Source organism: Salmo salar, chromosome 05 (genome assembly GCF_965601325.2).
Source record: "Salmo salar chromosome 05, fSalSal1, whole genome shotgun sequence".
Lineage (NCBI taxonomy): Eukaryota > Metazoa > Chordata > Actinopteri > Salmoniformes > Salmonidae > Salmo > Salmo salar.
The window spans coordinates 17,716,858-17,741,797 of record NC_138295.1 but is presented as its reverse complement, the minus strand read 5'-3'; the positions used below and the strand labels follow the sequence as shown (position 1 = coordinate 17,741,797).

The following is a 24,940-nucleotide window of genomic DNA, read 5'->3' as shown; positions in this document are numbered from 1 at the left end:
CTACAGTATAAGGGGTAACTCTTTAGTGTATACAGGCCCTGATGCAGGCCAGGGATGACCTACAGTATAAGGGGTAACTCTTTAGTGTATACAGGCCCTGATGCAGGCCAGGGATGACCTACAGTATAAGGGGTAACTCTTTAGTGTATACAGGCCCTGATGCAGGCCAGGGATGACCTACAGTATAAGGGGTAACTCTTTAGTGTATTCAGGCCCTGATGCAGGCCAGGGATGACCTACAGTATAAGGGGTAACTCTTTAGTGTATTCAGGCCCTGATGCAGGCCAGGGATGACCTACAGTATAAGGGGTAACTCTTTAGTGTATTCAGGCCCTGATGCAGGCCAGGGATGACCTACAGTATAAGGGGTAACTCTTTAGTGTATACAGGCCCTGATGCAGGCCAGGGATGACCTACAGTATAAGGGGTAACTCTTTAGTGTATTCAGGCCCTGATGCAGGCCAGGGATGACCTACAGTATAAGAGGTAACTCTTTAGTGTATTCAGGCCCGGATGCAGGCCAGGTACGTGCGGTTAGTTTGCACTTCTATAAATGATTCACAGTAGGTGAGGAGGGATGAGGGACAGGCATTGTGGTATAGGTGAGGCTATAGTCTGTCCACGGCTCAGTTGTCATTGAGCTGCAGCTCAGTTAGTGTTTTAATGTTTAACAGCTTAGGTGCCACCACAGACACTCACCGTGAGACCTTGAGTTCTCAACCACTTATATTGTTAGGATTGAACGTTTGTGGCTTTAGGATGAAACATGTTTGTCGCTTTAGGATGAAACATGTTTGTGGCTTTAGGATAAAACATGTTTGTGGCTTTAGGATAAAACATGTTTGTGGCTTTAGGATAAAACATGTTTGTGGCTTTAGGATAAAACATGTTTGTGGCTTTAGGATGAAACATGTTTGTGGCTTTAGGATGAAACATGTTTGTGGCTTTAGGATAAAACATGTTTGTGGCTTTAGGATGAAACATGTTTGTGGCTTTAGGATAAAACATGTTTGTGGCTTTAGGATGAAACATGTTTGTGGCTTTAGGATGAAACATGTTTGTGGCTTTAGGATGAAACATGTTTGTGGCTTTAGGATGAAACATGTTTGTGGCTTTAGGATGAAACATGTTTGTGGCTTTAGGATGAAACATGATTGTGGCTTTAGGATAAAACATGTTTGTGGCTAAAAAGAAAGCCAATTGACTTTTCTCTAACACTCTCTCAATTCTCAGAAAGGGTCTGACGATGGCCCCTAGGTTCATTTTTAGGACCGAGATATGTTTACCTCTGTATCCATTCTTGCTATGGAAGTGTACACGTTCTCAGGTTTTCAACTGAAACTTTTAGGCCATCATCCAGGGGAGAGGTCTTTCCTCTCTCCCAAAACAACGACCCCAGTTTAATCAGATGACTAGTGTCAACAATTCTCCCTCTCTTATTTTCCCTTCGTTAAGACTTTTTAAATGTTTGGTTCCAGTCAGGATCCTGATTTCTAATCTTAAAAAAGGCGTCCACTGTTCTCATATCAAAAGGAATTAGACTAGTGAGCTGTAGTCAGATCCCCCAGCTCCACTAGCTCGCCCCGGGAAACAGTACTGTGCAGAAGGGGCTTCTGAGGGGAGGACGGCTCATAATAATGTCTGGAACGGAGCAAATGGAATGGCATCAAACGCAAAGAAACCATGTGTTTGATGTTGTTGTTACCATTCCACCTATTCCACTCCAGCCATTACCACGTGCCCGTCCTCCCCAATTAAGGTGCCACCAACCTCCTGTGGGGCTTATTGACTGCCTGGCACAGAATCACATCTCTCAGCTGAGCCCACCCTGAGTGCAGTGCCCAGGCCAGTACCCACTCCAAATACCTCTCTGGAGTGAGACATGAAGGAGAATTTACATTGATGTGAACTCTGTGAAATCAGTGCCCATTGCCCAGTTAAAAACATATCCACTGTAAGACACACTAGTTCTCCTCATAAGAGCCATGAGGAGGGAAATGAGGTACCAATCACTTCCCAGTGGTGCTTGTTTTGATCAATGAGTCCGGATCTCTACGAAACATCATGTCATGTTTAGATTATTACTATGTAATTACTCAGGTACAAATAATGGCCTGAGATTATCTGGGGTTATCAACAACAATAGGTTAAGTGTGTAGAAGGATCCACATGTCAAGATGGAAGAAATCCTTTCATCAAAACAATAGTTTCATGATCTTAACCAGGTGGGTGAGAGGGGAATCAACAAAGGAGTGCCTGAGGCGGCGAGTTATGGAGGTATCACGGTGAAGCAAAGGAAGGAAGGAAGGGAGTGAGGGAGGGACATGTAAGAAAAGAGAACGAGAGGTGGAAGGAGTGAGGGAACATCCAGTTCCTTGAAGTTAATACCGTTTGTTTCCCAAATGCAGGTTGGCATTTATTGTCATGAATCTTGCCCTGGAGGCAGCTCTGAAGAGTGTTCACTAGTTGGCACAGCCACAAAGTCATAAAATCAGATTTTAAACGTAACCCTAACCACACAGCTAACCCTAACCTCAAAATTAAGACAAAAAAGCACATTTTTGGTTTCATTCATTTTTACCATGTAGCAAATTTTGAATTTGCAGCTGGACCATTAGCAGAAATTGCAAATTTCTGCCTCCAGGACAAGATTAATGACAATTTATATCAATATGCGTCCCAAAAGGCACCATATTACCTTTGTGATACACTACTTTAGACCAGGGCTAATAGGGCTCAAGTCAAAGGTAGGGCACTGAATAGGGAATAGTGTTTCATTTGGGATGTACCCACTGTAAATCTGAGAGCGTTGTCTTGGTGAATGCAGAATGGTGGAAACTTTGCTTTCACATATCAAATCGCATACTGACCAGTGATTAATTACCTGAAGGAGAGAAGTAAGGGTTAGGAGAGAAGGAAGGAAAGGGGAGTGAGGGGAGTAAAGAGATTGAGAGGGTGATGGACATACAGTATGGGGTGAGTGATCCCAGGTCAGGGAGTTGCTAAAAGAGATACAGACTCACAAGGCTTGGAATGGCTATGGGTTCCAGTGAAATAGAGTCAGGGATTTATTGAGGGGGTGTCTGTCCTGTTATTGTAGCTTTCTGGACTCTAAAAGAACTGTTATGGCACTGCTCATAAGGGTTATTTACTGTTAGCACCTTATGTCTTTATTCAACCACCGGAAATGCATTTTATGTTGGCTGTCTTTGGGGACTTGATGTCCTATGACCTGAAACATGAATAGAGAGCAAACATGACAGTCTGGTGCCATTCATTTACAGCACAACAAACAAGAATCCTCTTACTCCATCTGTCTGGACCTGCTGGCTCAGCGCATTTTACTACATTTTATTTGCCATGAAAAAGAAATAGCTCATCTGGCTTACAGACTGAGGGAAATGTTTAAAATGCCACAGATATCTCGCGCACATTGACCAAGATTTAAACACTTATTGTTTAAAATATAGACACTAGTTCATACATAACATTCCTGCGTACAGTACACTACAGCAGTGGTTCTCAACCAGGGGTACTAGGACCCTGGGGGTACTTGGCCTATCTACAGGGGGTACTTGAAAAGACTCCTGAGTCTATAGGGTTAGTGGTAAAATGCACACGAGGGGGTACTTCAGGGGTACTCGGGACAAAGCAAAATTCAGTTGGTGGTCCAGTAACCAAAAAAGGTTGGGAACCACTGCACTACAGCACAGTATTATGGTCAGTTAAATAGGAATAGAATACAGTTGTATGCAGTAATGGAACTATCCCTAAAATTGGCAGTTGGTCCATAATTTCTAAAATTAATCTATTCAACGGCCATCTGTATGCGGACTCTCTCCAATCCTTCTGTTTCCATTATTGAACAAGATACTGTTATTACAGTACTGTTCGATAGACTAGCGTCCTGTCCAGGGGGTTTAGCTGTACATCAAGCTGCCTCATGCTAGCAAAATAAAATAAAAAACAACAGTCTCCTGCCTTATGGCCCATTCTGGCTCTGTCAAGACTACTCACTTTGTAAGACAATACATTATCATTACCATGCCTTATCATTTACCCATGAGTAATTAGCTTGTTCCGATACTTCTCCCTCTCTGTAGTCTCTCTAGACTAGAGCAGCGACCAGCTACATTATAAATCCTAACAACTTGCAGCTTAAGGAATAATGTAGCGTGTTTGGCATTCCAGAAGGCTGTGGAATAGAATAGATCTCAATCAGATCAGGGCCCTTTGTCCAGTCCACTCACTCCACTTCCTTCACATTTTAGACCCAATCAAATACTTGTTGTGTTTGTAATTTAGGCCTCTTAGTTGTGCACGGAAGCTGCAAGGTAGTTTCACTCCTCATAGTGTATTTAGGCCCATTGAACAACCTGTTTCTGAGTTCACTATACTGTAACTGTGCTTATACTCCAGGCCAAGGACTGCTTTTTTTGTGTTGAAGCTAAGCTAAGCAACCGATTAGACACATTGAGCAATTTGTTTAAAAAGCACACTTTAGTGTGCAGCTGTGCATATAGCCTACTCATGCATACAGAAAATTTTGTGTATACCCAGCAAACCAAAATTGGTTCTGTGAACATTCCCAGGACATTCATTAGGTTGTCCAAAAAGTTATAAAACACAAAAGCTGTCCAGTTGTGCTGAAGATTATACCATGTTTGTAAAAAGCGTTTGTTTGATGTTGTAAGAACATTCCCAGAACACATTCTGTTATTACATTACTTGGAAATCTAATAAGAACCTCAGGAGAATGTTCTGTGGTGGTTGTGCACAACATTTTAGTAAATATTAGGAGAACATTCCAATGATATTTCATAAAAAAACTAAATGTTTTTGGGATGTTATCCAGGGGTTAGAACCGGTTCAGGGAACAGAACTGGTTCCAGAAACAGAACTGAAAACTGGAAAATAACGTTAATTTTCAAGGATCAGAAATGGAACAGGGAATGAAAGTGATCCATACTGTTACGGCTCACTAGAATGATGGGGGTGAAGTCAGGCACAGGAGACCACATATACGGAGTTGGGTGTTTATTTTCCTAATTCCACACAAAATCCAAATGTGAAAAATAAACAAGGGAAAACCGTACCAGACAAAAATAACCATGTCTACCTAAAGCGGTTGGAGCGCAGTCCAGTAACAGAAATCATGTCCTCTACAGAAATACTGTAGAAAACTAAAACACCCCACATAAACCCCACGAAAAGCAACAAACGAACAATCCCGCACAAAAACCTAAACCCAGACAGCAAGACTAAATACCCCACTAATTACCTAAGTCAAAACAGGTGTAACACAAAACCAGACCAAACCAAACGAAAAGGAAAAGAGGATAGGTGGCAGCTAGTATGCCGGCGACGATGACTGCCGAGCGCCGCCCGAACAGGGAGAGGAGCCACCTTCGGTAGACTTCGTGACACATACTGTTCCAGAACAGAACCATTATTTTAAAAGCATGGCAACAGGTTAATAACATAATTCTATGTTCCAGGCATATCTTTCTATTCCCACAAAATAACACAACAAAGCGCCAATGCAAAGCCCTCACTCTGTCACTCAGAAACGTATTCCAGTGTCTGCCTGCAAGCTGAAAATCTCTGCCTGTGTGTGTTTAGGTTCCTCCCCCTTCCGAAGCATACAGTAGGCTACTGTACTGACATTACAGGCTTGATTCAGAAGATAGGGAGAGAGAGAGATTTTTAATTAGCTAGAGAAGAATGGATAAACTTTTTCAATGCTAGTTAAGGGTACTATAGGCCTAGTGATCACATTTCACGTTGGATTTATTAACTACAAAAAGGTTTGACGTGTTTTTAATTCTCTGCCTGCTCTATCCACACTGATTGGTGAAGTAATGTATTGAGCTTAATGTAAAAAAAAAAAAATTGATTTCAAAGGTTAAAAAAGGAACAGAAGTTAACAACAATATAAACATACGTTTTTTTGGTTCGAACTGGCTCAGACCTTTCTTTAGCTGGTCAGAACAGTGGAATGGAATGGAAAAAATAGGGGTTCTGTTAAGAACAAACGATTGGAAAATACACTACATGACCAAAAGTATGTGGACACATGCTCGTTGAACATCTCATTCCAAAATCATGTTTATTAATATGGAGTTGGTCCCCCTTTTGCTGCTATAACAGCCTCTTCTCTTCTGGGATGGCTTTCCACTAAATGTTGGAACATTGCTGCGGGGACTTGCTTCCATTGAGCCACAAGAGCATTAGTGAGGTTGGGCACTGATGTTGGGCGATTAGGCCTGGCTCGCAGTCATCGTTTCAATTCATCCCAAAGGTGTTCGAGGTCAGGGCTCTGTACATGCCAGTCAAGTTCTTCCACACCGATCTCTACAAACTTTTTCTGTATGGACCTCGCTTTGTGCACGTGGGCATTGTCATGCTGAAACAGGAATGGGTCTTCCCCAAACTGTTGCCACAGTTGGAAGCACAGAATCGTCTAGAATGACAATGTTTTTGATTTAGCGTTAAGATTTCCCTTCACTGGAACTAAGGGACCTAGCTCAAACCATGAAAACATCCCCAGACCATTATTCCTCCTCCACAAAACTTTGCAGTTGGCACTATGCATTGGGGCAGGTAGCATTCTCCTGGCATCCGCCAAACCCAGATTTAGTCCGTTGGACTGGCAGATGGTGAAGTGTGATTCATCACTCCAGAGAACGCGTTTCCACTGCTCCAGAGTCCAATGGTGGCAAGCTTTACACCACTCCAGCCAATGCTTGGCATTGCGCATGGTGATCTTAGGCTTGTGTGCGGCTGCTCGGCCATGGAAAGCCATTTCATAAAGCTCCCGACGGACAGTTATTGTGCTGTCTTTGCTTCCAGAGGCAGTTTGGAACTCGGTAGTGAGTGTTGCAACCGAGGACAGATTTTTACGTGCTATGTGCTTCAGCACTCGGCGGTCCTGTTCTGTGAGCTTGTGTGGCCTACCACTTTGCGGCTGAGCCGTTGTTGCTCCTAGACATTTCCACTTCACAATAAAAGCACATACAGTTGACCGGGGCAGCTCTAGCAGGGCAGAAATTTGACAAACTGACTTGTTGGAAAGGTGATATCCTATGATGGTGCCACGTTGAAAGCCACGGAGCATTTCAGTAAGGCCATTCTACTGCCAATGTTTGTCTATGGAGATTGTGTGGCTGTGTGCTTGTCAGCAACAGGTGTGGCTGAAAGCTGAATCCACTAAATTGAAGGGGTGTCCTCATACTTTTGATGATGTAGTGTAATTTTGGTTTCCAACCCTTGATGTTATCATCCTAATGTTGGATAAAACCCTAACTAGAACTTAATGGGAATGTTCCCGGTTTGCTGGGACCAGTTAATGTCTTGAGCAGAAGCTGCAAGGTAGCTTACGTCCTCACATTGCATTAAGGCCAATTGAACAACACATTGAACAACCTGTTTACACCATACTGCAACTATGCTAAGCCTAGTAGGACTGCTTTTTCAGCAAGGGGGAGAGAACAGTGTTGCATGTAGGATCAGAAGCAGCAATACTCTGATCATTTAAATTCAACAATTGCGAATAGTATTATTTCCATCACACTTGTAATAATGAATATGATATCATGAGATGTTCATTATTTAGTAGTTAGTTACAGGATTCTAATAGAATAACAATGTATTGCTGTTTGCTGCTCCACTTTCATTCCTTTCATCATTGTTTTCTCTTGTCTATTGTGAGTGTGTTCAGATACCCATGATGCATCCCAAAAGTAGTGCACTAAATAGGCAATACGGTGTCATTTGGAACGCACACGCTGTGATTCTCTTAATGAGGCCTCGTAAACAATGCTGTCATCACCGGCTTATCTCACACAATTAGTGTCTTCCGTGGGGTCACTGTCTCTTTAAATAGCTAACAGCCTCCCCCCTGGCATCTGACTGCATTATGCAGTCAGGGGCCTGAGAGGAGGGAAGGGGGAGAGAAGGAGAAAAAGAGAGCCTGTCACTATGCGTCTGTCACTGCTACTGGATCATGCTACTAGAAAGTGTTTCTCTCTCCCTCTGTGTGTTTCTCTCTCCCTCTGTGTGTTTCTCTCTCTCTCTCTGTGTTTCTCTCTCTCCCTCTGTGTGTTTCTCTCTCCCTCTGTGTGTTTCTCTCTCTCCCTCTGTGTGTTTCTCTCTCTCTCTCTCTCTGTGTTTCTCTCTCTCCCTCTGTGTGTTTCTCTCTCCCTCTGTGTGTTTCTCTCTCCCTCTGTGTGTTTCTCTCTCTCCCTCTGTGTGTTTCTCTCTCCCTCTGTGTGTTTCTCTCTCCCTCTGTGTGTTTCTCTCTCTCCCTCTGTGTGTTTCTCTCTCCCTCTGTGTGTTTCTCTCTCCCTCTGTGTGTTTCTCTCTCTCCCTCTGTGTGTTTCTCTCTCTCCCTCTGTGTGTTTCTCTCTCCCTCTGTGTGTTTCTCTCTCTCCCTCTGTGTGTTTCTCTCTCTCCCTCTGTGTGTTTCTCTCTCCCTCTGTGTGTTTCTCTCTCTCCCTCTGTGTGTTTCTCTCTCCCTCTGTGTGTTTCTCTCTCTCCCTCTGTGTGTTTCTCTCTCTCCCTCTGTGTGTTTCTCTCTCCCTCTGTGTGTTTCTCTCTCTCCCTCTGTGTGTTTCTCTCTCTCCCTCTGTGTGTTTCTCTCTCCCTCTGTGTGTTTCTCTCTCTCCCTCTGTGTGTTTCTCTCTCCCTCTGTGTGTTTCTCTCTCTCCCTCTGTGTGTTTCTCTCTCCCTCTGTGTGTTTCTCTCTCTCCCTCTGTGTGTTTCTCTCTCTCCCTCTGTGTGTTTCTCTCTCTCCCTCTGTGTGTTTCTCTCTCTCCCTCTGTGTGTTTCTCTCTCCCTCTGTGTGTTTCTCTCTCCCTCTGTGTGTTTCTCTCTCTCCCTCTGTGTGTTTCCTCTCTCCCTCTGTGTGTTTCTCTCTCCCTCTGTGTGTTTCTCTCTCTCCCTCTGTGTGTTTCTCTCTCCCTCTGTGTGTTTCTCTCTCTCCCTCTGTGTGTTTCTCTCTCCCTCTGTGTGTTTCTCTCTCTCCCTCTGTGTGTTTCTCTCTCCCTCTGTGTGTTTCTCTCTCCCTCTGTGTGTTTCTCCCTCTCTCTCACTCTCTTTCTTTCTTGTTTTGAAGCGTTCATACCTAATTCTTTATGAGTGCACTCTGGCTGTTTTATTATTCAGACCCTGGGCTGCTGTGAGAGAGGGAGAGAAGTGGGGGATGAGGGGAGAGAGGTGGAGGGATGGGTTGATGAGATGGAGGGGTGGAAGGTGGGCGAGTGAAGATGTTGAGAAGATTATAGGGCTCGGGCTGGATGGAATGAAGGGCTGTGGAGTTGGTCAAGCATCAAGGGTTTCTACTATATGCTTTCTGTGTCTGCCTCTGAAATGGCACCCTATTCCCTATATAGTGCACTACTTTTGACCAGGACCTTGGTCAAAAGTAGTACACTATATAGTGATTAGGGTGCATTTTCAGATACAGTCTGTCTTTATTCCTCCACTGGTCCGTTCTGCATGGTTTGCTTCCTTTTGGCTGATGTGAGTTACAGTTAGCCCTTTGTCTTAAAACAAACACCAACTAACTGGAGGTTTTACTGTAAAACAGCATGTTGTATGGAAAACATGTTGGATGAGTAATAGTCTCTTTCTTCTCATGTTCTATCATCAGTAACCCCAGAGAGGTCGAACCTTATATTTCTATCAACTCTACATTCTCCAAGTCTCCTACATTGTAACAAGTTAACTGATCTATATTTTACTTTAACCTGGGTCACGGTCCAGTGTCACCTGTCATATCCACAAATATCCAGATGTCATGTTTGCTTACTGCTTTGGCTGGGGATGAAGAAACATTGAATGGCTGCCAAGGGCAATATGGGGTCTGCTCAGATTTCACATCATCCCGACTGTCCGTTCTAATGTGTAACCAGTGGGCATGTTCAGTGACCCAGGACACGTCCCAAATAGCACCCTATTCCCTATATGGTGGACTACTTCTGACCAGAGTCCTATGGGCCCTGGTCAAAAGTAGTGTACTATATAGGGAATAGGGTGCCTTTTGGGATGCAGTCCCATTCTGTTGGACCCAGAACAGACTGGAGACCTTAAAGCTACCTTTGGCCCTTAAGACTCAGGGATGGTTTGCCCTGGAGGGTAAAGCATGTCTCTGCACAGTAGTCTGAACACATTAACCCCACTGGGCACAGTAGCACCGCATGTTATTATCATTGGCCAATTGTTCTTTTCTAAGTTAAATAAGGAGGGTAGGGTACAACATGTTTCTATTCAGGTCAGGTTAACCCTACTGGGTACAGTAGTACCGCATGGACCTGGATCTCTATCCATGGCTGAGTTTCTGTCTTAGCTAATAATAATAATAGGTTTGATTTTATATAGTGCTTTTCATTACAAACAGAATCTCAAAGTTGCTTTAAAAAACATGGTTATTATTAGAGCTGAGGCGATAAACCGAAAATGATTGACACCGATCTCTTATTGCAGGCATTTTGCTGATATTGTTCATTAAGATAAGTAGCCTATACTAGAGAAATATCTAGTTTGAATTGAAATACGTTTGCTAATATGGGGGATTGTCAGTGGTGGAAAAAGTAACCAATTGTCATACTTGAGTAAAAGTACTTTAATAGAAAATGACTCAAGCAAAAGTGAAAGTCACCCAGTAAAATACTACTTGAGTAAAGTCTAAGGTATTTCATTTGAAATATACTCAAGTATCAAAAGTAAATATAATTGCTAAAATTTACTTAAGTATCAAAAGAAAGTATAAATCATTAAAAAATCCTTATATAAAGCAAACCAGACGGCACCATTTAAATTTTTTTTTTTTTTAAATTTACTGATAGCCAGGGGCACACTCCAACACTCCGATATAATTTACAAATGAAGCATTTGTGTTAAGTGAGTCCGCCAGATCACAGGCAGTAGGGATGACCAGGATGTTCTCTGTTTAGTGAGTCCACTAGATCAGAGGCAGTAGGGATGACCAGGATGTTCTCTGTTTAGTGAGTCCACTAGATCAGAGGCAGTAGGGATGACCAGGGATGTTCTCTGTTTAGTGAGTCCACTAGATCAGAGGCAGTAGGGATGACCAGGATGTTCTCTGTTTAGTGAGTCCACTAGATCAGAGGCAGTAGGGATGACCAGGATGTTCTCTGTTTAGTGAGTCCACTAGATCAGAGGCAGTAGGGATGACCAGGATGTTCTCTGTTTAGTGAGTCCACTAGATCAGAGGCAGTAGGGATGACCAGGATGTTCTCTGTTTAGTGAGTCCACTAGATCAGAGGCAGTAGGGATGACCAGGATGTTCTCTGTTTAGTGAGTCCACTAGATCAGAGGCAGTAGGGATGACCAGGATGTTCTCTGTTTAGTGAGTCCACTAGATCAGAGGCAGTAGGGATGACCAGGGATGTTCTCTTGATAAGTCTGTGAATTGGACCATTTTCCTGTCCTGCTTAGCATTCAGAATACTTTTGGGTGTCAGGGAAAATGTATGGAGTAAAAAGTACATTATTTTCTTAAGGAATGTAGTGAAGTAAAATTTGTACAAAATATAAATAGTAAAGAAAAACTACAGATACACAAAAAACTACTTAAGTAATATTTTAAAGTAATTTTACATACGTACTTTACACCACTGGTGATTTTAAATAGGACAATTGATGGCCACAACAATTCAAACTAATAGTAGTTGTTTAAAGGAGAATTTAAAAAAAAACTGTGGTGCACTTTGTTATTAACTTATCGTTCTATTTATCGTTATTGCATAAATTCAGGCAATTTATCACAATATGGATTTTTGTCAATATCACTCAGCTCTAGTTGGTATACAGTACAGGTTACATAAGGTGGGATACAACATGTTTCTATTCAGGTCAGGTTAACCATACTAGCAAAGTTTGAGTTTATTTATTTTTACAGGGACAGTGCACATGGTTTTAGCCAGCCGGCTAATTTTCAACCGCAGTCCCTGGGCAGGTTAAAAACAATTACAATACAGACAATCAATGATCAGTGAGCACACGCAGAGCAACATAGGACAAGCAAGATGTAGCATACAGACAGAGCAACATAGGACAAGCAAGATGTAGCATACAGACAGAGCAACATAGGACAAGCAAGATGTAGCATACAGACAGAGCAACATGGCACAAAAAGCAACAAGACAAAATCCATAAAAGCAACAAAGTGTTTCCACACCTCACAAGCTACAGACAACAGACAACATGGAAAGTGGCAATACACAGCTAGGGATTATGTTCACAAATCTGATTGACCTTTAGCCATGTCTTCATGTTTTTTGTGAAAGTGTGATATGTGGTGCAGTTATGTGTGTCTGATGGCAGTGTATTCCAGACATGGGACACTCTCACAGAGAAAGCGGATTTACTAAAGGTGCTTTTCCTTAAGGGAACTATACAGTCACCTCTCATGGCAGACCTTATGGATCTGCTGCCTTATGTTTGAGTTTTCTGTTTAACAAAAGTATTGAGTGGAGGGGGAGCTGAGGGGGGGGGGGGCCAGGCCTTTAGGATCTTGAATACAAGACATGCGTCGGTGTATTGCACACGATTGTCCCAACTCAGGAGCTCATGCTTTCTGAGGATGTAACAGTGATGAGAGCTATTGGGCTTCCTATCAAGCACTTTGAGAGCCTGTTTGTAGACAGACTGAATAGGTTTTAATGTTGTACAGCAAGCTTGGGCCCAACTAGTCAAGCAGTATGTTAAGTGGGGGAGTATCATGGATTTGAAGTACAGTTTTGCTACCTCTGTAGTCAAACAATTTCGTATAAATCGGAAATTAGCTAGGTTGAATTTGGTTATTTGAATTACATTTTTCACCTGCTTTTTAAAAGAGATGTTGGAATCAAGTATGATGCCAAGGTACTTAAAATCAGATACCACCTGGAGCTTCTCCCCTGACACATAGACATCTGGCTCAGTAGCATCTGTTGCCCTCTTTGTGAAGAACATGAAAACTGTTTTTTTCACATTGAGATGCAAACACGAGTCACTGAGCCACTTTGTAACCTGGACCATTACAGTAGTGAGTTCTTGTGCAGCTTGTTGTTTGCTCTTTGCATGCACATATATCACTGTATCATCTGCATACATTTGAACTTCAGACCCAGTACAGACAGAAGGCAGATCATTAATGTACAGGCTGAACAGGAGGGGCCCCAGTATTGACCCTTGGGGCACACCCACATCATAGCTAAGAGTGGGCGACAGCTCACTGCTCACTCTGACACACTGAGTTCTGCCTTCAAGGTATGATTTCATCCATCTCAAGGCATCGGTGGAAAAGTTGAACTTAGACAATTTTGTGATGAGAATCTCATGGTTAACAGTATCAAAAGCCTTCCGTAGGTCCAGAAACACAGCCCCAACAACGCCCCCTTTGTCCATCTTGGACTTCACATTTTCCAGAAGAAAGCAGTTGGCCGTTTCTGTGGAGTGTTTTGCTCTGAAGCCAAACTGCGTGGAGTGTAATGTGAAGAGGCTGTTGTTGAGGTGGGCAATCAGTTGTTCTGCGACACACTTTTCAACAACCTTCGACACCACAGGTAGTATACTAATGGGCCTGTAGTTACTCACGTCAGCAGGGTCACCCGATTTAAAGATGGCCGTTATTTTGTCGGACTTCCATACCCTTGGAAACAGCCCCAGACCAATAGATGTGGTAGTACAGCATGTAGTACAGCATGTTATTTTATAATTATCCCAGATCAGTGGTTATTAAACAGGTTACATAAGGTGGGGTACAGCATGTTATTTTATAATTATCCCAGATCAGTGGTTATTAAACAGGTTACATAAGGTGGGGTACAGCATGTTTCTACATGCAGATAAGCCATATTGAGAAGCCTATTGCATGTTTTATGCAGGTCAACTAAGGATTCTGCATGTTTCTATGCAGTGCAGGTTAACCCTACTGTGCACAGATGTACAGCATGCTATTATTATAGATCAATGGTTATTCTACAGGTTATATAATGAGGGTACAACATATTATTATTATAGATCAATGGTTATTCTACAGGTTATATAATGAGGGTACAACATATTATTATTATAGATCAATGGTTATTCTACAGGTTATATAATGAGGGTACACATATTATTATAGATCAATGGTTATTCTACAGGTTTATAATGAGGGTACAACATATTATTATAGATCAATGGTTATTCTACAGGTTATATAATGAGGGTACAACATATTATTATAGATCAATGGTTATTCTACAGGTTATATAATGAGGGTACAACATATTATTATTATAGATCAATGGTTATTCTACAGGTTATATAATGAGGGTACAGCATGATATTATTATAGATCAATGGTTATTCTACAGGTTATATAATGAGGGTACAACATATTATTATTATAGATCAATGGTTATTCTACAGGTTATATAATGAGGGTACAACATATTATTATAGATCAATGGTTATTCTACAGGTTATATAATGAGGGTACAACATATTATTATAGATCAATGGTTATTCTACAGGTTATATAATGAGGGTACAACATATTATTATAGATCAATGGTTATTCTACAGGTTATATAATGAGGGTACAACATATTATTATAGATCAATGGTTATTCTACAGGTTATATAATGAGGGTACAACATATTATTATAGATCAATGGTTATTCTACAGGTTATATAATGAGGGTACAGCATGATATTATTATAGATCAATGGTTATTCTACAGGTTATATAATGAGGGTACAACATGATATTATTATAGATCAATGGTTATTCTACAGGTTATATAATGAGGGTACAGCATGATATTATTATTGATCAATGGTTATTCTACAGGTTATATAATGAGGGTACAACATATTATTATAGATCAATGGTTATTCTACAGGTTATATAATGAGGGTACAACATATTATTATAGATCAATGGTTATTCTACAGGTTATATAATGAGGGTACAGCATGATATTATTATAGATCAATGGTTATTCTACAGGTTATATAATGAGGGTACAACATGATATTATTATAGATCAATGGTTATTCTACAGGTTATATAATGAGGGTACAGCATGATATTATTATAGATCAATGGTTATTCTACAGGTTATATAATGAGGGTACAACATGATATTATTATAGATCAATGGTTATTCTACAGGTTATATAATGAGGGTACAACATGATATTATTATAGATCAATGGTTATTCTACAGGTTATATAATGAGGGTACAACATATTATTATAGATCAATGGTTATTCTACAGGTTATATAATGAGGGTACAACATGATATTATTATAGATCAATGGTTATTCTACAGGTTATATAATGAGGGTACAACATATTATTATAGATCAATGGTTATTCTACAGGTTATATAATGAGGGTACAGCATGATATTATTATAGATCAATGGTTATTCTACAGCTTATATAATGAGGGTACAGCATTTTTCTACATGCAGATGAGCCCTATTGAGAAGCCTACTGCATGTTTTATACAGGATATCAGTTACAGCATGTGTATAAATAGGTGAACCTTACTGCTGTGGTCATGAGCACCATGTCGAAATGAACAGGTTAGATCGCGCTGACGTGTTCTTCTGCAGTGCACAGACGTGGGCTTCTGGAGGTTGTCAACGGGTTCGTTGTGAAAGTTTGAGGTTGTACATGGGTTGTAAATATGTTGCAGACAGGGCATAGACAGGTAGCAGACATGTTGTACTTTAGATAGACTGTCCAGACATTTCAGACCTTCAGAAAGTATTCAGACCCCTTGACTTTTCCCACATTTTCTTATGTTACAGCCTTATTCTAAAATAGATTCGATGTTTGTTTCCCCCTCATCAATCTACACACAATACCCTATAATGACAAAGCAAAAAAACATTTTTTTTAATTCATTTTTGAAAATGTATAAAAAACACTATTCAGACCCTTTAGTGAGTACTTTGTGGAAGCACCTTTGGCAGTGATTACAGCCTTGAGTCTTCTTGGGTATGACGCTACAAGCTTGTGTAACAGTGTAGGTTCCGTCCCTCTCTTCGCCCCAACCTGGGCTCGAACCAGGGACCCTTGCACACATCAACAACTGACACCCACCGAAACATCGTTACCCATCGCGCCACAAAAGCCGCGGCCCTTGCAACGCAAGGGGAAACCCTACTTCAGGTCTCAGAGCGAGTGATGTCACTGATTGAAACGCTATTAGCGCGCACCACCGCTAACTAACTAGCCATTTCACATTGGTTACACTTGGCACACCTGTATTTGGGGAGTTTCTCCCATTCTTCTCTACAGATCCTCTCAAGCTCTGTCAGGTTGGATGGTGAGCATTGCTGCACAGCTATTTTCAGGTCTCTCCAGAGATGTTCGATCAGGTTCAAGTCCGGGCTCTGGCTGGGTCACTCAAGGACATTCAGAGACTTATCCCGAAGCCACTCCTGCGTTGTCTTGGCTATGTGCTTAGGGTCGTTGTCCTGTTGGAAGCTGAACCTTCACCCCAGTCTGAGGTCCTGAGCACTCTGGAGCAGGTTTTCATCAAGGATCTCTGTACTTTGCTCTGTTCATCTTTCCCTCGATCCTGACTAGTCTCCCAGTCCCTGCCGCTGAAAATCATCCCCACAGCATGATACTGCCACCACCATTTATTTTTTTATTTCACCTTTATTTAACCAGGAAGGCTAGTTGAGATCAATTTCTCATTTACAACTGCAACCTAGCCAAGATAAAACAAAGCAGTGCGACAAAAAACAACAACACAGTTACACATGGGATCAACAAAAGTACAGTCAATAACACAATAGAAAAATCTATATACAGTGTGTGCAAATGGAGTAAGGAGGTAAGGCAATAAATAGGCCATAGTAGCAAAGTAATTACAATTTAGCAAATTAACACTGGAGTGATAAATGTGCAGATGATGATGTGCACGTAGAAATACTGGTGTGCAAAAAATTTAATAAAAACAATATGGGGATGAGGTAGGTAGTTGGATGGGCTATTTACAGATGGGCTGTGTACAGCTGCAGTGATCGGTAAGCTGCTCAGATAGCTGATGCTTAAAGTTCGTGAGGCAGCTATAAGTCTCCAACTTCAGCGATTTCTGCAATTCGTTCCAGTCATTGGCATCAAAGAACTGGAAGGAAAGGCGGCCAAAAGAGGAGTTGGCTTTGGGGGTGACCAGTGAGATATACCTGCTGGAGCACAGGCTACGGGTGGGTGTTGTTATGGTGACCAGTGAGCTGAGATAAGGCGGAGCTTTACCTACCAAAGACTTATAGATGACCTGGAGCCAGTGGGTTTGGCGACGAGTATGAAGCGAGGGCCAGCCGACGAGAGCATACAGGTCGCAGTGGTGGGTAGTATATGGGGCTTTGGTGACAAAACGGATGGCACTGTGATAGACTGCATCCAGTTTGCTGAGTATAGTGTTGGAGGCTATTTTGTAAATGACATCGCCGAAGTCAAGGATTGGTAGGATAGTCAGTTTTACGAGGGTATGTTTGGCAGCATGAGTGAATGAGGCTTTGTTGCGAAATAGGAAGCCGATTCTAGATTTAATTTTGGATTGGAGATGCTTAATATGAGTCTGGAAGGAGAGTTTACAGTCTAACCAGACACCTAGGCATTTGTAATTGTTCACATATTCTAATTCAGAACCGTCCAGAGTAGTGATGCTAGTTGGGCGGGTGCGGGCAGCGATCGGTTGAAGAGCATGCATTTAGTTTTACTCACATTTAAGAGCAGTTGGAGGCCACAGAAGGAGTGTTGTATGGCATTGAAGCTCGTTTGGAGGTTAGTTAACACAGTGTCCAAAGAAGGGCCAGATGTATACAGAATGGTTTTGTCTGCGTAGAGGTGGATCAAGGAATCACCCTCAGCAAGAGCGACATCATTGATATATACAGAGAAAAGAGTCGGCCAGAGGATTTGAACCCTGTGGTAGCCCCATAGAGACTGCCAGAGGTCCGGACAACAGGCCCTCTGATTTAACACACCGAACTCTATCTGAGAAGTAGTTGGTGAACCAGGTGAGGCAATCATTTGAGAAACAAAGGCTGTTGAGTCTGCTGATAAGAATGCGATGATTGACAGAGTCGAAAGCTTTGGCCAGGTCAATGAAGACGGCTGCACAGTACTGTCTTTTATCGATGGCGGTTATGATATCGTTTAGGACCTTGAGCGTGGCTGAGGTGCACCTGTGACCAGCTCGGAAACCGGATTGCACAGCGGAGAAGGTACGTTGGGATTCGAAATGGTCAGTGATCTGTTTGTTAACTTGGCTTTCGAAGACTTTAGAAAGGCAGGGCAGGATGGATATAGGTCTGTAACAGTTTGGGTCTAGAGTGTCACCCCTTTATGAGGGTGATGACCGCGGCAGCTTTCCAATCTTTAGAAATAATTGGAAAAGTCAAGGGGTCTAAATACTTTCCGAATGCACCTTACCTTTTGAGTGTGTCAATATTGAAAATAACCATGTATTCATGTGTAGATTATATTAACCATTTTCTTTGTCCCCCATCCCCTCTCCACCTGCCCTCCTTTTTTTCTTATCTGTCCCATCTCACACAACCTTCAATCTCCCTCCCTCCCTCCCTCCCTCCCTCCCTCCCTCCCTCCCTCCCTCCCTCCCTCCCTCCCTCCCTCCCTCCCTCCCTCCACCCCTACCTCTTCCCGACCTGTCTCTACCTCCCTCCCCCTCTCCTACCTCCCTCCAGCCTGGGTGGGGGCCCTGGCGATGGGCATGATCTTCTTCTGTTCCCCGGTGGTCTCCATGTTCACCGATCACTTCGGCTGCAGGAAGACAGCTGTGGGCGGGGCCACTGTGGCCTTCATCGGACTCCTCAGCACTGCCTTCGCAACGTAAGAGAACCTTCTGTTCTAGAGCCCTTCTGGAACCCTCCAAACATTCTAGAATCATTAGAACACTCCACACCTTCTATAACTATTATAACCCATCTACTCTAGAGCCCTTCTAGAACCCTTCACAATTTTTAGAACTCTCCTTGAATGTTTTGCCACAACTTTTGCCTGTCATATCATTTACACGTCCTGCCCTCAGTGACCTGAGAATTACACATTCATGCTAAGGTGTCACAGGCTCTGTTCCATATTGACACTAACTTACTGCTTATAAGGAAGTCATTTATTTGATATATATTCTAGGTGCTATGTTATGCTAGTGTGGGTAGTGTGGAACATCGCACAGTACTGAGAATGCCTACCTCTTCACCCATTATAATTAAAACTAGTTTTGCAGTGTTTACTTGTAAAGAAACTATAGTTTTGGCAAGTCGGTTTGGACATATACTTTGTGCATGACACAAGTCATTTTTCCAACAATTGTTTACAGACAGATTATTTCACTTATAATTCACTGTATCACAATTCCAGTGGGGCAGAAGTTTACATACACTAAGTTGACTGTGCCTTAAAACAGCTTGGAATATTCCAGAACATTATGTCATGGCTTTAGAAGCTTCTGATAGGCTAATCGACATCATTTGAGTCAATTGGAGGTGTACCTGTGGATGTATTTCAAGGCCTACCTTCAAACGCAGTGCCTCTTTGCTTGACATCATGGGAAAATGTAAAGAAATCAGCGAAGACCTCAGAAAAAAAATTGTAGACCTCCACAATTCTGGTTCATCCTTGGGAGCAATTTCCAAATGCCTGAAGGTACCACGTCCATCTGTACAAACAATAGTACGCAAGTATAAACACCATGGGACCACGCAGCCGTCATACCGCTCAGGAAGGAGACGCGTTCTGTCTCCTAGAGATGATCGTACTTTGGTGCAAAAAGTGCAAATCATTCCCAGAACAACAGCAAAGGACCTTGTGAAGATGCTGGAGGAAACCGGTACAAAAGTATCTATATCCACAGTAAAACGAGTCCTATATCGACATAACCTGAAAGGCTGCTCAGCAAGGAAGAAGCAACTGCTCCAAAACCGCCATAGAAAAGCCAGACAACGGTTTGCAACTGCACATGGGGACAACGATCATACTCTTTGGAGAAATGTCCTCTGGTCTGATGAAACAAAAATAGAACTGTTTGGCCATAATGGCCATCGTTATGTTTGGAGGATAAAGGGGGATGTTTGCAAGCTGAAGAACACCATCCCAACTGTGAAGCACGGGGGTGGCAGCATCATGTTGTGGGTGTGCTTTGCTGCAGGAGGGACTGGTGCACTTCACAAAATAGATGGCATCATGAGGCAGGAAAATGATGTGGATATATTGAAGCAACATTTCAAGACTTGAGTCAGGAAGTTAAAGCTTGGTTGCAAATGGGTCTTCCAAATGGACAATGACCCCAAGCATTTTTCCAAAGTTGTGGCAAAATGGCGTAAGGACAACAAAGTCAAGGTATTGGAGTGGCCATCACAAAGCTCTGACCTCAATCCTATAGAATATCTGTTGGCAGAACTGAAAAAGCGTGTGCGATCAAGGAGGCCTACAAACCTGACTCAGTTACACCAGCTCTGTCAAGAGGAATGGGCCAAAATTCACCCAACTTATTGTGGGAAGCTTGTGGAAGGCTAGCTGAAACGTTTGACCCAAGTTAAACAATTTAAAGGCAATGCTACCAAATACTAATTGAGTGTATGTAAACTTCTGACCCACTGGGAATGTGATGCAAGAAATAAAAGCTGAAATAAATCATTCTCTCTACTATTATTCTGACATTTCACATTCTCAAAATAAAGTGGTGATCCTAACTGACCTAAGACAGGGAATTTTTATTAGGATTAAATGTCAGGAATTGTGAAAAACTGAGTTCAAATGTATTTGGCTAAGGTGTATGTAAACTTCCGACTTCAACTGTACCTCTACCCCTGCCCGCCCAGGTCCCTCAGCCTGCGGTATTTCACCTATGGGATCCTGTTTGGCTGTGGCTCGTCCTTTGCCTTCCAGCCCTCCCTGGTGATCCTTGGCCACTACTTCCGGCGGCGGCTGGGCCTGGCCAACGGGGTGGTGACGGCTGGCAGCAGCCTGTTCTCCATGGGCCTCCCAGTGCTGCTCACCAAGGTGGTGGAGCCGCTGGGCCTCAGCAGTACCTTCCAGATCCTCAGCCTCTTCATGCTGGTACTGTTGTGATGTGTTCAGTGATCATCCATGACACTGTCTTTTTGTTTACATCTTACAGATTTTTTTTTAATGATGTGACTCGTTGAAGTAAACGTTAAATTCATCTTTGAACAAGTGTTTATTTTCGTTCTCATCAACAAAACAGGTCCAGGCCCTGCTGGCCCTGACCTTCAGACCCCTGCTGCCCCAGAGAGCTCCAATGGGACCACCAGGACCAGGGGGCCCCGTCGGGTCAACACCTCAGGAAGGAGCCACTGCCCGGGGCAGCCGCTGGAGCAGGGCCCTGACCCAGGTCAGGAAGGCCTTTAACCTGAAGGTGTTCCACATCGTCACCTACCGGGTGTGGGCGTTCGGGGTTGCTACGGCCGTGCTGGGTTACTTTGTGCCCTACATCCACTTGGTAAGAGCTCAGGGACCATCAATATAATTTCTTGAAGATTTTACCATGTTCTTGATATTGTGTTGTATTTAGGGCACCGTTTTCAGAGACACCTGTGCTGTGAGTGAAATTATAATGATAGAATTATAATAATCTGCAGCACAATTTATGATGTGTAACCTTTCCATTTAGAATGTTGCTGTTTTTGCAAGGGGAAATAATGCCGCCCTTACTGATTTTAGTGTCACCTTGATTGGCATGTTACTGTATGTTGGAAAACTAAACTTTCCAACCAAAAGTTCACCAAGTCAACTTCAGAGGAAATCTGTAATATTGTTGTGTGTGTTAGGTTACCTTGTGTGTTGGGTTAGGTTGTCATATTGTGTCAGACAGACCCACTTATCTAAAATAAGTAGCTAGTGACTAGAGGTCGGCCGATTAATCAGAATGGCCGATTAATTAGGGCCGATTTCAAGTTTTCATAACAATCGGAAATCGGTATTTTTGGACGCCGATTTGGCCGATTTAAAAAATATATATTTTTAATTTTAATTTTTTTAGACCTTTATTTAACTAGGCAAGTCAGTTAAGAACACATTCTTATTTTCAATGACGGCCTAGGAACGGTGGGTTAACTGCCTTGTTCAGGGGCAGAACGACAGATTTTTACCTTGTCAGCTCAGGGATTCAATCTTGCAACCGTACGGTTAACTAGTCCAACGCTCTAACCACCTGCTTTACATTGCACTCCACGAGGTTACGTGAATGCAGTAAGAAGCTAAGGTAAGTTGCTAGCTAGCATTAAACTTATCTTATAATAAACAATCAATCAATCATAATCACTAGTTAACTACACATGGTTGATGATATTACTAGTTTATCTAGCCTGTCCTGCGTTGCATATAATCGCTTAGGTACACGTTGCTCCAACCATAAACGTCAATGCCTTTGTTAAAATCTATACACAAGTATATATTTTTAAACCTGCATATTTAGTTAATATTGCCTGCTAACATTAATTTATTTTAACTAGGGAAAATGTGTCACTTCTCTTGCAAACAGAGTCATGGCATATGCAGCAGTTTGGGCCGCCTGGCTTGTTGCGAACTGTGAAGACTATTTCTTCCTGACAAAGACAGCCAACTTCGCCAAACAGGGAGGATTTAACAAAAGTGCATTTGCGAAAAAAGCACAATCGTTGCACGACTGTACCTAACCATAAACATCAATGCCTTTCTTAAAATCAATACACAGAAGTATATATTTTTAAACCTGCATATTTAGCTAAAAGAAATCCAGGTTAGCAGGCAATATTAACCAGGTGAAATTGTGTCATTTTGTGTTCATTGCACGCAGTCAGCGTATATGCAACAGTTTGGGCCGCCTGGCTCGTTGCGAACTAATTTGCCAGAATTTTACGTAATTATGACATAACACTGAAGGTTGTGCAATGTAACAGGAATAACGTTTTGTTTTTGAGATGATAGTTTCCGGATTCGACCATATTAATGACCTAAGGCTCGTGTTTCTGTGTGTTATTATGTTATAATTAAGTCTATGATTTGATAGAGCAGTCTGACTGAGCGATGGTAGGCACCAGCAGGCTCGTAAGCATTCATTCAAAATAGCACCTTCGTGCGTTTTGCCAGCAGCCCTTAGCAATGCATTGCGCTGTTTATGACTTCAAGCTTGTCAACTCCCAAGATTAGGCTGGTGTAACCGATGTGAAATGGCTAGCTAGTTAGCCGGGTGTGCGCTAATAGCGTTTCAAACGTCACTCGCTCTGAGACTTGGAGTAGTTTTTTCCCTTCCTCTACATGGGTAACGCTGCTTCGAGGGTGGCTGTTGTCGATGTGTTCCTGGTTCGAGCCCAGGTAGGAGCGAGGAGAGGGACGGAAGCTATATTGCTACACTGGCAATACTAAAGTGCCTATAAGAACATCCAATAGTCAAAGGTATATGAAATACAAATCGTATAGAGAGAAATAGTCCTATAATAACTACAACTTAAAACATCTTACCTGGGAATATTGAAGACTCATGTTAAAAGGAACCACCAGCTTTCATATGTTCTCATGTTCTGAGCAAGGAACTTAAACGTTAGCTTTTTTACATGGCACATATTGCACTTTTACTTTCTTCTCCAACACTTTGTTTTTGCATTATTTAAACCAAATTGAACATGTTTCATTATTTATTTGAGGCTAAATTAATTTTATTGATGCATTATATTAAGTTAAAATTAGTGTTCATTCAGTATTGTTGTAATTGTCATTATTACAAATAAATAAATAAAATAAAAAATCGGCCGATTAATCGGTAGCGGCTTTTTTTTGGTCCTCCAATAACCGGGATCGGTATCGGCGTCGAAAAATCATAATCGGTCGACCTCTACTAGTGACATTGTTGCATGGTGATGTGAGGAGTATCAAGGAGAAACCTTGTCATAGCAGTATGTTTATGAAAACTCCTGGAGGGATGAGGAAGGAGGACAGAAGGAAAAAAGGAGGGAGGGAAGGAGTAGAAAGAAGGGAAAGAGTAGGGGAGGGAGGGAGGGAAGAGAAGGGGGCGGTAGATGTGTAGTGTGACGTTCTGCTACATCTTAGATGTTTAGGCAGCCTCCCCACTGCCTGTCCTGTTTTCTCAGGCCCCAGAGCCAGTCCCAGATGTAAACAAAGCCACCGGCTTTTGTTGTGTGAGCGCCCATGCTGCTAAACTGACTCAGGAAGCTCTTTGCTTTAGGTCAGCCCTAAACATGGGTATCCTATGGCCCTTGATGTTATTCTGGTGCCATGTAGTGCAGTATCAAAGCAGAGGAAACATTTCACATGAACTTGATAGGGGAGAGAAGCTTCTGGTCAGGAAAGGACTTCAGAGGGTTTTGTGTTTTGGATCAGATTCAGGTGTTGGGTGGAGAGGAGAGGAGAGAAATCATTCACCTATAGCTCCGCCCCTTCCTGCTTCACTGTTTACGGGTCTTCTGAGAGGAGGACGTGGATGAAAACATGTGTTATTCCAAAGAATGGTTACAGAAGTTTGGAATGTTATAAGGAGAACAAATTCCAGTTTCTAACACGACTCAGGATGAGACCCAAATGCAGACACAGGAAGCAGACCGTTTGAATCGCAGATGTTTATTACAAAATAGGGGGCAGACAAACGGAAGGTCCAGGGCAGGCAGGGGTCAGTAATCCAAGGCAGCATCAGGGACAGAACGGCAGGCAGGCTCAGGGTCAGGGCAGGCAGAATGGTCAGAAACGAGAGGACTAGAAAACAGAAACTAGAGATACGGGAAAGCACGCTGGTAAGATTTGACAAGACGAACTGGCAACAGACCAACAGTTAATGCAGGTATAAGTACACAGGAAAATGGGGTAAATGGGAGACACCTGGTGGGGGGTGGAGACAAACACGCAACGGATGAAACAGTTAAGGGTGTGACAGTTTCTCCATT

At 42.5% G+C, this 24,940-nt stretch overlaps 1 protein-coding gene across 1 annotated transcript in view; it reads left to right on the top strand.

Moving 5' to 3' along the window:
- Nucleotides 1-24,940, top strand: part of LOC106604362 (monocarboxylate transporter 8-like) — a 43,357-nt gene that overhangs the window by 3,163 nt on the left and 15,254 nt on the right. The window contains exons 2-4 of the mRNA XM_014198918.3: nt 18,731-18,875; nt 20,867-21,104; nt 21,253-21,507. Of these exons, the coding sequence (XP_014054393.1) occupies nt 18,731-18,875; nt 20,867-21,104; nt 21,253-21,507 (638 nt within the window). The remainder of the gene's footprint in view (nt 1-18,730; nt 18,876-20,866; nt 21,105-21,252; nt 21,508-24,940) is intronic.